Source organism: Chiloscyllium plagiosum, chromosome 22 (genome assembly GCF_004010195.1).
Source record: "Chiloscyllium plagiosum isolate BGI_BamShark_2017 chromosome 22, ASM401019v2, whole genome shotgun sequence".
Classification (NCBI taxonomy): Eukaryota; Metazoa; Chordata; class Chondrichthyes; order Orectolobiformes; family Hemiscylliidae; genus Chiloscyllium; species Chiloscyllium plagiosum.
The window spans coordinates 42,392,482-42,409,024 of NC_057731.1; the positions used below are offsets into that span (position 1 = coordinate 42,392,482).

General features: G+C 41.3%; 1 protein-coding gene across 1 annotated transcript in view; it reads right to left on the minus strand.

The window, feature by feature from the left end:
- Window positions 1–16,543, minus strand: part of rrp12 (ribosomal RNA processing 12 homolog) — a 53,469-nt gene that overhangs the window by 26,790 nt on the left and 10,136 nt on the right. Inside the window, exons 7-16 of the mRNA XM_043712868.1 lie at window positions 15,652–15,790; window positions 15,335–15,462; window positions 14,029–14,127; window positions 13,484–13,575; window positions 13,193–13,304; window positions 11,791–11,891; window positions 11,332–11,446; window positions 7,849–7,991; window positions 4,290–4,411; window positions 133–197 (exon numbers count right to left, since the gene is read on the minus strand). Coding sequence (XP_043568803.1) covers window positions 133–197; window positions 4,290–4,411; window positions 7,849–7,991; window positions 11,332–11,446; window positions 11,791–11,891; window positions 13,193–13,304; window positions 13,484–13,575; window positions 14,029–14,127; window positions 15,335–15,462; window positions 15,652–15,790 — 1,116 coding nt within the window. The remainder of the gene's footprint in view (window positions 1–132; window positions 198–4,289; window positions 4,412–7,848; window positions 7,992–11,331; window positions 11,447–11,790; window positions 11,892–13,192; window positions 13,305–13,483; window positions 13,576–14,028; window positions 14,128–15,334; window positions 15,463–15,651; window positions 15,791–16,543) is intronic.

Here is a 16,543-nt window from a genome sequence, read left to right on the forward strand (position 1 = left end):
GGTGAGAGAGCAGCATCTAGCACAGTAGCAGACTGCAGTTGAATGGAGTTATGTATAAGAGAGCCCAGGAATACAGATCCTCCCCCTTCTATAGAGTCACTGCTGTCACTGGTTCCACCTCTTGGTCCTTACCTGCCATTGCAACGTGTCATAAATTTTAGCTTCAAGAGGTCGTCCAGACTGAGCGAGTTCAAGTGCTGCAGAGAGAAAGAGAAGTTCAGCACCAGAACACACACCATAACTGGACATACTGCGCCAACATCAAGGCCAAAATTTCCCATCACCCCACTGCTTCCTCCAATTAAGTGCATGTGCCAGCGAGAGGAGACTATGTGTGAGAGTGAGTGAGAGAGAGACAGAGACAGACAAAGGGGGGTGGGGAGAGAACATCTGGGAATTTTGTTCAGTGAAAATTCAGTGTATGGGGGAAAATATTAATGCCAGATCCTTCCTGATAAAGGGTCATTGGATTCGAAATGTTAACTTGTTTTTCTCTCAATAGATGCCGGCAGACCTTCTGTGTTTCCCCAGCACTCAGACTTCCAGCATTCAGCTGAGTGTGCTTACTAAAAGGGGTTGGTGAAGGATCAATCTTTGGAAACAGTAATAAATCAAGGGATAGAATCAAGGAAAAGCAGCAAAATTCTAATGCCAAAATACTACGGTCAGAAAAATGACATGATTAGACAGAGAAAAACAGTCAAGACTAAATGCTGTAAAGATAACAAAAAAGCAAAAGGCTCTGCATCTGAATGTGCTGAGCATTCTTAACAAGTAAATGAAACAAAAGCACTCATTGAAGTAAATAAACATGATCTGATGGCCTTACTTAGACACTGTGTCCTGTTGCCCAGCCAGTTCTCTATCCATCAAGCTAGAACACCATGGACCCCATGCAACTTCACCTTCTCCATCAGCCTACAGTGGAGAACCTGATCAAATGCCTTACTAAAGTCCAGTGTCTTATTAAAGACAGTGTCGGACAAGATGATGATTCAGACTTGTTTACTAGTGTTAGCTGCAGTGTGGTGTGTCAGTAACTTGTATTTAAGACCACCCACAGACCACCTCAAGAACCCTCATGAATCATACCGGGAAAACCACTTACCTAGCAAGAGATTTGGATCTGAACACTGATGAGTATATGACATTCGAGAAGAATGAACAGCTTCAGGTGAAGGGATAACACTCCTAACCAAAGGTGGCACTGGTGCAGGAGTTAGAGATAGTGCAAGTCAGCAGAATTGGTTTGGATGGAGATGAAGAAGTGTAATGGAAACAAGTCATTAGTGTGAATGATCTACAGGCTCCAAAACAGTAACCATAATGTGGAAGACTTAAGTATACAAGAAAAAATACTGGATGTTTGTGACAATGTGATGGTAATAAGCATAGATGATGATATTCCACATATAAACTGGAAAAATCAGATTTACAATCGTAGGCTCACGGTATGAATGCTTTCAAGGTAGTTTCTTAGTTCAGCATGCTCTGGAACCAAAGAGATGAGCTTATATTGGACGTAGTATTGTGTAAATTGAAAGGATGAATTAATTACTTCAAAGTAATGGTGCTAGGTAATAGACCTCATAACACGATAGAACTTACATCCAGTCTGAAAAGGAGGAGGTCTAAAACTAGTATTTTGAATTTAAATAAGGGTAACTACGTGGGAATTTTAAAAATTTATTCAGGGGATGGTGGGCATTGTTTGTTGGGCTGGCATTTATTGCACATCCCAAGAGCCTTTGAGAAGCTGGTGGTGAGCTACCTTTCTGAACTGCCAGTTCATTTAGTGTGCATACAAGCACAAAAGCTAAGCTACCTGAAGTGAACTAGTTCCGAATTGATAGATCAGTCGAGACGCAGCGCCAGATATTTAAGGAGATATTTCAACACTCCATGTAACTAAATTCCAACAAAAAAAAATTCAAAGGGCGGATACATGAAGTTAAGGAAAGGGTATTGTGTAATGGTGAACGGCAGGTCAGGTAACTGATCGGAATATAAAACAATGGCACAAAATGACTAAAAGGTTAATCAGGACAAATGAATTACAGCATAGAGGATGTTAACTGGAAATGTGGAAACAAACAGCAAGAGTTTCAACACTTATCTTAAAAATGGAACAAAATCAAGAATTTAGTGCTGGTCCTCTAAAGAGTGAGGCCAAGGAATTAACAGTGGATTTTAGAAAATGGCGCAATAAATGAATACATATCTGAATCCGTCTTCACCAGAGAGGTGACAAAAAACAAACCAGTAATACTTGTTAATCAGGAGGTTGAAGGAAGAGAGGAATCAGTGAAATTATAGTCACTCAGGAATGGAAAGTAGCACTGAACAAATCAATGGAGCTGCAGGTTGTTAAATCTCTGAATCTAAATTAACTTGATTCAAGGATCTTAAAAATAAATGGCTAATGAGGTAATCAGTATGTTGGAGTTAATTTTCCAAAATGAGTTATGATTCTGGAAAGGTTTCAACAGTTTGGACAGTAGAAAATATTCCCGTCTTTTCAAGGAGAGGGAAGGATACCAGTTAATTTAATATGTTTCATAAGGAAGGTGCTAGAATTGGTCACAAAGGATATTATAATTTGCATTTGGAAAAATATTTCACAATCAGAAGAGTCAAGGTTTTCTGAAAAGGATATCGCATTTAACCAAATTATTGGAATTCTCTGAAGGCGTAACATCTATTGTACGTGAAGGTGAGCCCACTGATATCCTGTTTTTGGATTTCCAGAAGGCATATAAAAGTGTTATCACTCAAAACAGGAACTCAGTGTAGGTGGTAACGTATGAGGAGGGACAGAAGATCGACTGACTAAAAGAATACAGAACAAATGCATAAATGGGTGTTTCTCAACCCGGCAATGTGTGACAAGTAGTATCCTACAGAGTCTGTGCTAAAGTCTGAATTAACATTAATGATTTAGATGAAGGGACTGAAGGTATAGTGTCTCAATTTGCAGGTGATACAAAGATAAATGAGAATGCGTGTTGTGAAATGATATAACAAGGATGCAGAGAGGTTTAGTGGGGAAAAATCAGGAAAATAGCATATAATGTAGGAAATGTTAAGTTGTTCACTTTGGCAAAAGGAACCAAAAGGCAGAGTATTACTTAAACAGATAACGCGCAGAATTTTGATGTGCAGCAGGATCAAGGAACTCTGGTATATGAATCACAAAGCTTTAGTATGCAGATACAGCAAGCAATTAAGGCAGCTTATGAAATGTTATCCTTTATATGAGGAATTGATCATAAAAACTAGGATATTATGCTTCAGGTATACAAGGAGAATATAATGTAAATGTGGAGGCAGTTCAGAGGAAATTTATCAGGAACAATTGGAATGTGCGGGATACCTTAGGAGGACCAGCTGGCCAAGTTTTCACTGGAGTCGAAGAGTGCATTGCTGGAAAAGCACAGCCGGTCAGGCAGCATGAGCAGGAGAGTCGATGTTTCGGACATAAGCCCACTGCTCACATGCTGCCTGACTGGCTATGTTATCCCAGCACCACACAGCTCGACTCTGATCTCCAGCATCTGCAGGCCTCACTTTCCCCTAATTGATTATAACCTTACTGCAAAGCCTCTTCCAAGGATGCCTACCTTGAAGAAGTTTTCCTCCTCCCTCTACAAGGATCTCAGTGAGTCTCTCTCTCTCACTGCACCCCAGGTCATCTCCTCTGCCCTGAAGGTCTTCTCCTGCTCCTTGATGCTGCCTGACCGGCTGCGCTTTTCGAGCACTCCTTGACTCTGATCTCCAGCATCTGCAGTCCTCACTTTTTCCTAGCTTTCTCTTGAGTGTAGAAGAGTGAGGGGTGACTTGAGTTAAGTATAAAAGATCCTGAATTGTCTTGGCAATGTGGATGTGGAAAGATTATTTCCTTTTATTGAAGGCGCACTAGAGATCACTATTTTAAACTTATGGGTGGCCTTTTCAGGACAGATCTTAGAGGAATTCTTTGCTCCAAGACCTGTAGGACCATGGACCACACTGCCTCAGAAGGCAGTGGAGGTAAGTACACTGAATGTTACTAAGGTAGAGTCAGATGCTTGTAAGGAAAGTGAATCACAGGATAGTTGGGGTAGATGGGAATTCAGGACAAACCGATCTGCACTGATCTTGAATGTTGGGAGTGGTTATGAAGGACTGAGTGATTTGCTTCTACTCCTAAACTGTGTTTGTGTGTTCCTCCCCTGCTCCCCAGAAGCCCTTTTGCTGTCTTCTCCTAGCTGAGTGTGGACCCATCCCTCCCTCACCCTCCCAACCAGTACCTCTGTTCTTGAGATTTGCAGCCAAGGGTAGAAAGTATTGGTTGAAGAAAGTGAGCCGTGTATGTTTTACATGGTCTCGGATCACAGGAATGAGCCAACTCCGAGGAAAGTCGAACGTCTCCCTAAAGCAAAAGACATGTCATAGAGTAAGATCAACGCTTTATGAGAGGTTTGATCAGAGTAAATAAAGGGAGACTATTTCCAGAAGCAATTTGGAAACAATGGACACAGGAATAGTACACAGGAATCATGCACCATTCAAGTATTTCGGATTTCTAAATAATTCTCATTTGTGCAAAGGGTTACTGCTTGCAGTGCTTGTAAAGTTTAATGTCTAAAATGTGGTGCCTAGAATAGCAAAGAACTCTAGCTCTGGCCTAACCACTGTTTTGTAAAGGGGTAGCATAATTCCTTCCTTTATATTCTCAGCCTCTGTTTATAAAATCAGTGATCCAATATGCTTTTCATACAAGCTTCTCAACTTGCACTTTTCATCTTTAAACACTTCATCTTTCTGTTCTTGCATTTTCTTCATGTTGGACCATTTAGATTATACAGTTTCTCTTTATGCTTTGCAGCAAAATGTATAACTTCATATTTCTGTCATAGTTCATCTGTTAATTATCTGTCCATTTTACCAAGCTGTCCATGGATTCCTAAAGTCTGTTAGCCTGTATACCCCAGTCGAGGATATTAATGCATTAGAGTTGTGGTGCTGGTATTGACCCTTGATAATCATCAATCTCTCCTCCCATTCATTCTGGGGAAAGAAAACTGATTCACGGCTACTCTCTACTTTCTGTCATAAGAAGAGAGTATTCAGGAGCAGGAGCAGGCCATTTCTTCCTGCTCTATTATTCAATTAAAATATGGTTGATTTGGTCGCAGTCTCATCTCCACTAGATAGACCCCTCTGTCTATCTAAATTCCATCTAACTCAGCCTTGAGTGAATGTGAAGACTCAGTCCCCACTAGAAAATTCCTCACTTTAACAACCAAGGAAAACATTTCCCAATGGCGTCTTAGAAAGGAGAGTCTTAGTGTTAAACTATATCCCTTAATTATAGTCTCCCCTACAAGAAATAAACCATCCTCTGGGTATCGACCCTATACCGTACCTTAAGATCTTAGGTGTTTTCATCAAGATTATCTGTATGTGATGTTCTTTGGAGGGTTAGTGCAGACTCAATGGATCAACTGGTCTCTTTCTGCACAGTAGCATTCTATGATTCTATGTATCACCCATTCTATAACATCTCTAAACAGGTTGATTAGAAAACATTATACAAGATCCAGAAGTCTTGATGGACATGAAAAAGATGTTCTTCTTGTGGACGAGTCCAGAACTAGTGGACCCTGTTTAAAAATTAGAGCTTCGCCTTTCAGAACAAAGATGAAAAGAATATTTTCTGAGAGTTGTGAGACTTTTAAAGAAGGCAGTGAATCAGGGTCAATAAATATTTTTCAGACTCCGGTAGATTAATTCTTGCCAGACATGCAATAAAAGGTTTTTGGAATAGGTGGGAAAATGGAATTCAAAATACTAATAGGTCAGCCATGATCTTACTGAACAGTGGAGCAGTGGTGCTAAATGCTCCTTGTTAATATCTAGTAGGGTCTGATGCCAAGTATAACTATAAAACAGACAATGTTGATGTGAGTATAACTGGATGAGAACTTGACTATGTGCAAATATATCGAAAACAAGTAATCAGCAGGTGGGATTTGGTTAACAGAGAGCTGGAATAAAACTCTAACCAGAAATCACATGCCTGAACCCTGCCTAAACAACACTTTAAACTCTGGTGCTTGTATCTCTTAATTTGTATCCTCACTTAAGCCCTCCATCCCAGGAATGATCCAGGTGAACCTTATCTGAACCTCTTCTAAAGCAATTATAATATTTTCAAGTAAAGAAACCAAAACTGGACACTGTACTCCAGATGCAGACCCACCAACATCAATATAGTTGTAGTAAACCTTTTTTATTCTGTAAGTTGTTGGAAGTGATTCTGAAAGATAGTATTTATAAGCATTTGGAGGTGCAAGGAATGATTAGGGATAGTCAGCATGGTTTTGTGCGAGAGAAATCATGTGTCAAACTTGATTGAGTTTTTTTGAGAAAGTAACCAAGAAGATTAGAGAGGGCAGAGCGGTCAATTTTGTTTACTTAGACTTTAGTAAAGTCTTAACAAGGTTCCGCATGGTAGACTAATTAGTAAAGTTAGACCACATGGGATTCAAAGTGACCTTGCCAAATAGTTACAAAAATGGGTTTAATGAGACAGAGTAATGGTGGAGGTTGTTTTTCGGACAGGAGGCCTGTGGCCACCAGTGTTCAACAGGGATTGGTGTTGGGTCTACTTTTGTTTGTCATTTATATAAATGATTTATCTGAGAACTTAGGAGGCAGGATTAATAAATTTACAGATGATACCAAAATTGGTGGTATAGTGGACAGTGAATAATGTCATATAAGATTACAAAGAGATCTTGATCAATTTGGTCAATGGCTAAAGGGAGTGGCAGATAGAATATAATTTGGATAAATGCAAGGTATTACATTTTGGTGAAACAAACAAGGGCAAGACGTATATAATTAAAAGTGTGGCCTTGGCTAGTGTTGTCGAACAGGTACAACTAGAGACTCAGGTACATAATTCTTTGAAGTTTGCATCACATATAAATAGGGAGGTTAAGGCAGCATTTAACACACTTGCATTAATTGCTCAGACCTTCAGGTATAGGAGTTGGGACATTGTGTTGAGGTTGTACAAGATGTTAGTGAGGCCTGTGTTGGAATACTGTGTCCAGGTCTGGTCACCCTGTTTTAGGAAGGATATTATTAAGCTGGAAAAAGTTCAGAAAGGATTTACTGGGATGTTGCCAGAAATGGAGGGCTTGAGTTATAAAGGGGAGGCTGGGATGTTTTCTCACTGGAGCATAGGTGGTGAGGGGTGACCTTATAGAAGGTCATGAGGAATATAGACAAGGTGAACTGCAGGTGTCTTTTCACTAGGATGGGGAATTTCAAGTGTAATGGGCATATTTTTAACGTAAGAGGAGAAATATTTAAGACAGACATGAGGAGCAATTTTGTTTTTAAATATACAGAGTGGCTCAAGTGTGGAATTAACTTCCAGAGAAAGTGGTCGATACAGGTACAGTTACAACATTTAAAAGACATTTGGATATATACATGAATAAGGAATGTTTGGAAAGATGTGGGCCATGCACAGGCAGGTGGAACGAATTTAGTTTGGCATTATGGTCAGCATGGACTGAAGGGTCTGTTTCAGTGCTGTATGACTCTATGACCTCATTGCAACAAATGCCAATATTGTGTTTGTTTTTCAAATTATTTGCTGATGGCTGCACTTTAACTTAATGTGATTCATGTACCAACACCTAGATCCCTCTCTACCACTGAATTATGCAATCTCTCTCCATTGAATTAGCATACTGATTTAATGTCTCTTAACCAGATTTTTTTTCCATATTGCCAATGCTTCTTTAATCCCCCAGGCATCAATTCACTTCCCATGACTGCATCACTCACTCAGTGCCATCAATCTGTAGGGGAACTGCCTGTAGAACAGATTCTGGCCCCATGCACTCAACAGCCATCCCTACAGTCCGATCCAGCTCCTTGGTGTAGGCGAAATATGGAGTCTCTCGCAGATCACACAAAGTCTGCACACACTGAAAACACAAAGACAAGATCAAGATAGTGGAGACAAGAAAACAGATTATCTGGTCATTATCACATGCCTGGCAACTTGATGTGTACACATTGATCTTTTTGTTTCTTATACTATAACAGTGACTATTGTTGAAAAACAACTCGAGAACGTTGAAAGTGCTTTGGAGTCCGGAGGTCACAGAAATGCAAATCATGCATTTTTAAACATAACAAGATGACATTACTAAATCCATTCACTCATTCCCACTCTATTTCTTCAAAGAGCACCCCCCCCCACCCACTCCAGTAACTATCTGTCTCTTTCCACTTCCCCCTGACCCCACTCTCTTCCCCTCTCTCCACCTTAGATCATAAGTTGCAGCAGGAGGTGGCCCCTTTAGACCCTCAAACTTGCCCTAAAATGTAACATTGTTGCGACTGATCTGATTCTGGGTGCAATTCTACTTAATAGCTTGTAGATCATAAGTTTGTCGAGCTCAGCCTTGGATATATTCAGTAAAGCAGTCTTCATTGCTGCCTGGGAACAGACTTACAAAAACTAACCAACCTTCAAACAAGAATTTCCTCCTCACCTCCATCTTAAAATTAGAGACCCCTTATTTGTAAAACTGCCTCTCTCCTTAGAGGAAAACAATTTCTTCATTCGCTCAAAACTCCAAAGAGTAAAGACCCAACTTGCTCAATGTTTCTTCATAAATTAACGCACAAAATCAGCATTCTCTCACTGGTTTCCAATATATAACTGGAAACCAACATTTAAGTATGGTTTCACTAATTGCAATGTACAGTTGTAGCAAGTTTCGCCAACTTTTATTCTCCAATCCTTCTGCAAAGAAAGGCCAGCATTTCACTTCTATCAATCTGGACAACCACATACAGTCCTCACAATGTAGTCTCCTTTACATTAACAAGGCCAAACACAAACTTGGTGACAACTTTGTGGAACACCTCCACTTGTCTGTAAGAATGACTATGAGCTCCCAGTTGCTTACAATTTCAATAAAGTATTGTGTTCTCATGCTAATATTTCTGTAATGGCTCTGCTGCAATGTTCCAATGAAGCACAATGCAACTTTGAGGAACACCACTTCAGTTTTCACTCAACACTGTACAGCCTCAAGGTCTCAACACTTAATTCCATAACTTCAGACCCCATTATGTCTATCCTCCATTTTCTTCTGTCTCCGTCTCCCTCCTTTTCCCTCAGTCTCGCCTTGCTTGCATTTTTATTTGCTTTTAGTAGTTTGCTCCCCACCACATCTTAATTTACTCCTATATTACATCTCTTTTTCTCTTTCTCCACCATTAATAACCCCTCTGTCTTCTGCCTCGGTCAAATGTATATACAAAAAAGGGACTGCCTACCAACATCAGCAACTGGGGACAACTACGCATATGCACTCATTTGAGAACGCACTTGTGTATGCACAGGGAAGCATACACAATTTTGATCTGGAGTTCAGCAACAGGAAGAGATGTGAGATGGGGGGGTGGGGAGGGTGGATGCAAATTGAAAAGGGAAGAGTGCCCAGCTTCTGGGCGCTCTACCCCTTACAATGTACCGTCCTGAAAATTATCTATTTATCCCAACTCTGTTTGCTATTATTTTGTCAATCCTCTTAATCATGCTACAATAGCAACCCAAAACAGTGAGCTCTTATCTTGTGCTGCAAACGTTTAAGTACTATTGTATCTTGTAAATTTATTTTTACTTAAAAATGTGTTGCTGGAAAAGCGCAGCAGGTCAGGCAGCATCCAAGGAGAAGGAGAATTTGGATGCTGCCTGACCTGCTGCGCTTTTTCAGCAACACATTTTTAAGTTCTGATCTCCAGCATCTGCAGTCCTCACTTTCTCCTAATTTATTTTTGCTGCCCATAAACAGTGAAAAGTCAACCATATTGCTGCAGTGTATAGTCTAGTAGGCCGGACTGGATAAGGATAGCAGACATCCTTTCCTTCCGGACATTAGTGAGCCAATTGGATTGTTATAACAATCCACAGTGGTCACATGGTCACCATTAAGGTAGTTCTTTTTATTCCAGAATTTTACTGAATTCACAGTTCGCCATCTGCCATGGTAGGATTTGAACATGCCCCCAAACCATTAACCTGGAGTTCAAGATTACTTGCCCAGTGACTTTAACACCATGCTGTTGTCGCCTTTTGGAAATCCAAATATGCTACATCTATTGATTGCTATTTATTCAATCTGCTTAGTATGTCCTTAATGAAGGCAAATAAATTTGTCAAACATAATTGCCTTAATGTAAAACCATGTTGCCTCACCTGACTATATTAAAATTAATATTTCCCAATTTGTCTGTCTCAGGTCGTACTCCAGAGATTACCTCATAATTGTAATTTCTCTTACAAAGATTAAGTCACTTGTTTCAGACCCACATGCCTCACGCTTTTAATTAAGACTCTAGTTTCTTGTACTCCATTAACAGAACCCCTTTCCCAGTTCCCATCTATGTTACTCACACCTATATGGGTTATAAGAAATAGATCCTTTCACTCCCACAGCAACTCTATGGCGATGTCCTTAATCCTGGCACCAGACAAGCAACACTGCCTTGGGACTCATGCTTCTGGCTAGAGAAAACAGTACCTACCACCATCACCACCAAGCCCCACACCCTCCAACCACCACTGCTCGCCTCCCCAACCATACTTTTATCTCCTACAAATAATTTCTCTTTCCTTTCTTCACTGCAGCTGCAGTTCTCCATGGTAAATTTGCTGTCTCGCTGTAGTTCTTATGTTCAGCCACACAAGGTGCCAGAACATCAAACTTTCTGAGCAAGTAGAAGAGCAAATGTTCCTCCATTTTAAAAGAATTTAAATGTGACACTATAGGTGTGACAGCCTGTAGTCACACTATCCCATTCTGGACCAAGTCTGAAGTACCAAGGGAGTGACTGCCTTCTGGGACAAAGTGTTCATTCAACTTTCCTCCTCCCTGATGCTTCAGTGTCAGAGGCTGAAACTTCAGCTCAAAAACTCTCACCTTTTCACATTAAAGTGTGCTCTGGTCCTCTGCTGGCTATGATAACTCTCTCATACTTGCTGCTATAAAAAACATTCATCCTTTGTAAGGCCCTGAACCATGACCCTAGTATTTGCCATTATCATCCACCTGAGTTAGCTGGCCACATAAATAACAGATTCCACAGGTTGTCTATCATCTCTCAATGTCTCTCCCTGTCCTCAAATCTCCCTCACCCATGCTTTCTCTTGCTCACTAGCCATTTCTATCCCTTCCTTTCTCTCCCTCATTCTCTCTCTTTCAAGCTGTCTCTAGCACTCCCTCCTTTCTTTCTCTCTCCAGCCCTCACCTGTTTCATCACTGGATAGGCCTGCTTGCCAATGACCTCAAAGAATGTGCTGAGGACCTGTAGTACGAAAGCCCAGGAAGCATGGAATCGATAGGTCAGCCCATTCTCCACTGCCCTGCAACACAAAACCACCAATAAACATAGTGAAACAGGACTGCATCCAATCACAACACCCTATGTCATACAGCCAATCACAATGCCCTAAAACAGATTATTTTCCAGTCAGTTTCTTTGACTATAATAAAAGATTGAAGAATTACATAGTCACTGACTCCACCAGCCCTCCACCCCACCCCGCAACGAGACCCCATTATCACACCTCCCTTATTACGGCCTGATTGATCCCCCTTGTCCAATCAACTCCCCCGCCACTCGAATGTGACCCTACTACTCCCCAGACAGAGAAACATCAATGAGCAAGTACTCACAGTGAGCTAATTGACAGCTTGAAACTCTCACCTAAACATCTTACAAATGTAGGAGGCAGGACCAGATGGGGAAGATGAAGTAAATACACCAATGTCATTGGCAAAAGGAGCCACACACTCTCTCAGCAGCATCTGCAGAGACAAAGAGGAGCAAGCAGAAAGCTCAATGACAATTCAACAAAATCAAGGCAATGAGGCTGTACCTGCCCTGGGAATATTGATGGGACAGTGCAGAGGAAAATTTTACTCTATCTGAACCCAGTTAGAGGATTCCTGGAGGTGTTTGAGGAAACTATTTAACCTGTGATAAGTAAGGAAGATATATTAAAGGTGTATTAAACACAGATTTAGCCTCAACTGAAGTGTCATGTCCAGTTCTGACACTTTTAGAAAAGCTGCAGAAATGTTTCCTGAGTTGTGTACAGATTGGAGACTGTTTTCCTTTAAGAGAAGTTTCAGAGGACACCTGTTAGGGTTTCAAAATCATATTGGGCCAAGACAGAGTAGAAAGGGAGAAACTTTTTCTATTGTTTGAAGGATAAAGTACCAGAGGACAGTGTTTTAAGGTAACTGGAGAAAGAAGGATTGGTATTATGAAGAAAAACCTGCGACACAGCAAGTGGTTAAGGTCTGGAATAAATTTCCTGAAAATGTGGCAGAAGCAGTCAAAAAATTCAAGAGGGAACTGGATCATTATCTGAGAAGATCTGCAGGTCAACAAAGGAAGGGGAGTGGAACTCATGGAACTGCTTCTATTAGAGGGTCAACACATTTACAATCATTCTGTTCTGTGATTCTAAGGAAATTCCCAACAGCTGCAGTTTCAGTCTATTGTAGGAAATTGACCATTTACATCTCATCCATACCAAATATGCAAACTTGGATGCACCGGTTAACTCCTCTGCCCTCAAATTCGATCACTGATTTAGGCTACAACATACTACATTCATTATCCGGACTTAACCACATGTTCATTTTGCTTATAACACAACTTGAACCTGCATCAGGCACCATCCTGTGATCATTTCAATATTCACAGTGTCTGTGATTAGCACTGCTGCTTCATAGCGCCTGGGACCAAGGTTCAATTCCAACGTCAGGCGATTGTCAGCGTGCAGTTTGCACATTCGCCCTGTGACTATATAAGTTTCTTCCAAAGGCTCTAGTTTCCCCTATCAGTCCAATGATGTGCAGGTTAGATGAATTGGCCATACTGTACTATAGTGTCTAGGGATGTGTAGGTTAAGTGGATCAGCCGTGAGAAATGCAGAGTTACTGGGGGTGGGTCAGGGAAGGATGCTCTATGGATGCTCGATGTAGACATAATGGGCCAAATGGCTTGCTGCCACACCATAGTGGTTCAATGATTCTATGATTTCAGTGAGTGGAGCAAAAAAACAAGACGACAAGAAAGATTAATACCTTTAACTCACCTTCATGGTTTCAGCTGCAGCAACCACGAGCTGTGTGTGTGATGAAAGGAGACAACTAACAGCCGTGCAGAAAAGACGAGGGAGATGAGCCAAACACAAGGAACCCTGCAACCTAACAACAGGACATCAGAGTTTAGACACTAAAGGATCAAGAAAAAAAAAAGTCAAGAATGAAAAAAAACCTCAACTAGTCCACGATAAACCCTGACCCCTACAGAGCCCTTGGTAAACGCTGACCCTGACAGGGCCACTATAAACAGTGTCACTTATTCACTGAAACAAACTCATTACCTGCACAGGCTGATATGTGCTTTTTCCATTACGGTAAGCCAGGCCAGGACAGGCTGTAGGTCACCAATATTTGGCAAGTAATCATACAAAGCCTGTAGGCGAAACACAGCATTTACAAATTATTCTTCACAAACTGCAAAGACCTATTAATTAACACCCCAACCTCATATCACTCATAATCCCAAGACCAACACCCTCTGAGCACACACGGCCCAATCCACGTAGGTCACCTGCATACGAACACATACACACACACACACCACACACACAACCAACACACACACATCCATATTCAAGAACGGTCACCTAGTCCCCTCCTCGCAGTCAGTCGCACCCCTACCTGCCCTGACTGGGATCACCTGAAAATCTTTCCACTATCTACACTGTCACTTGTACGCCTCCCGGGGCCACCCAAACCATTCCCGCCCCCTATCAGTGTCACCTCAACCTCCTGCACCTTCCATCCCACCAGAATCATCCATAGCCAATTTGTCCCCTTCCAGGATTGCCCATGCATCCATCCCACTGCTGAGGTCTAGACTCACAGTTATGATCTGAGCATTGAGTTCGCCTGTCAGGACTGTTGAGTTTGGTTTGGCAACAAAGAGTCCATGAAATGCTTGCATCGCACAAGCCGTCACCATCTGTGAGAGAGACAGGAAATGCAGGAGTTCACACTGAGGGTTTCAGAGTGTGAGGCAGTAACAGTCTCCAATACAGTGTCATGAGCTCTCTGGAAACAGTGGCTAGATTGACTAAGAAAAGCAAGAAACAAAGTAGGCTGGGGGTGCAAAATCCTGAGAAAACAATTGGTCCAAGATTTTGCAATCAATTCATCTGCAACACGTTGGCAAAAGGTGATGTTTATGAAGGTTACAGATTCTTGGATTGGTAAAATGCAAGATCTTTCTCCCAACAACTTTCACAAAGCTTTGTCGAGCAAGTCCCTGCTGCGTGGAGAAGCAACAGACCTGTTAGCTCGACATCGACAGAAGTGAAAATGCCAGAATCTATTTGAATGAACATGATTACTGGATATTGAAAATAATTATCCAATTGGACAGAATCAACATTGATTAACAAATGAAAAATCAAGGCTGTCAAATTCAGTGGAGTTTTTTTTGAGAAGGCTATGAGCAACACCAATAAGGAACCAGCTGATGTGGTGTATTCAGATTTTCACAAGGTTTTTGAAAATGTTCTATGTAGGAGGATAGTAAACAAAATTAAGTCACATGGAACTGAGGATGATGTACTGGCATGTTATGTGGAATTGGTTAACAGGCATAAAACAGATCAGGCTCTGATTTGTGTGGTATTGCAAGGATCAACAGCTTTGGCCCCTGTTGTTCACAATCTATATTAATGAACTATGAGGGCCTATAATTATGATGATAGATTGGAGGAGCTGCAGGTCACCTCCTCAGATCAGAGAAGCTAAAGAGGAAATCTTACCGTTCTCAAAATTATGGAAAATGTAGTTACAGCAAATTAAAGAACTTTTTTCCAAAATCTAAAGAATTGATGACCAGCAATTACAGACTAAAGATGACTAGCAAAAGAATCAGATTTGCTGAGTGCATTGGACTATCTGAGAGTATGGTGGACATAGGTTCAATAGTTGCCTTTAAAGGTGAATTGAACCGATATTTGAAGAAACAACAATTGTTGGGATGTGGGGAAAGAATAGGGGAATGGGACTGATTTGATTGCTCTTTGAAAGAGTCAGTGTAAATTTGATAGGCAGAATGGTCTTGTTGTTGCGTCTTGTACTGGCCTATCATTATAGTTATGTCCTGTCCAGCAAAGGAAACAATTTGTAGGTTTACGAATCTTAATGGTGAGACTTACCACATGACTGAGAGTCATGACTCTGAGCAGAGTCTCACAGCATGACTTTACACAACTGACAGGGAAACAAGGGAGCACATCCTTCAGCAAACCCAACACATGCAGTGTTGTTGTACCCTGATCACCACCTATAAGAAACAAATATAATTATCAAGAAAGTAAGCATTATTACTGAGCAGACCACAATCCAACCAGCTTCTTCCTGACTTCCTAACTCCACCCAACAAGCATATAGCCTCCCTACTCCCAGTCTAGATACCTCAGCAGAGAACTCCAACCCACACTCCAGAGACCTTCCATATGTCGTCACCACAAACCTCCAGACTCCTCAATTTCCTTTATGCAGAATCTGGCTGTCGATTGTGCAGCTGGATGATGGGGTGGAGCCAAGTCTCCAAACATGAAGTCACTTCCCTTGAGTATAGAGCAGATGCTGCGTTGCGCTTCTTTCCGGACCTGGGGCAGTGAAGGGCAGAGGGGGGCAAACAATCAGCAATAAATAGAGTAGTATTTCAAATTTGTGGCAAGCAGCGATACCAATAGCCTTCAAGAGGACACAGAGATCAGCAGAATGGGTATAGAACTGGCAGATGAAATTTCATTCAAAGATTACGTGGTGATGACTTTTGGCAGAAGGGATAGGGAGAAGCATTAAAGACACAACGGCGCTGCTCAGAAGTGTGTGCAGGAACAGGCCAACCTGGGGTTGCATGTGAATCCACTTTTACAAATCGCAAGACTAATTAAGAGAATAATTAGCAAAAATATGGGTTCTCAGGATCCATTGACAAATTGAGTACAAAGGCAGGTGGTTATCCTAACCATTTCAACAGCTCTGGTTAAGTCCCAAACAGAGTTGTGCACACCCAATTCTGGCCATTACGCTTTAGGACGTGAGGACTCTTAAGATGGTACAGAGGAAATTCACCAGAATGGTTCAGAGATGAGAAATCTCAGCTCCAAGATTAGCTTGAAAGGGCTGTTGTTTTTCTCTTTTAAGCAAAGAAAATTGAGGGATGATTTGATGGAGGTTTGCAAGATCACAACAGTTTAGGAAACTGTTCAGATTAGTCAATGGTACTATTTCCACCAGTCATGAGTGAGTCCAGGACCAAGGGGCAGAGTCTACAAATTAGAGCAGAACTTTCAGGTGTGAGATTAACAAACACATTTATGTACAAAGGATGGTAGAGGTTTGAAGCTCTCCTC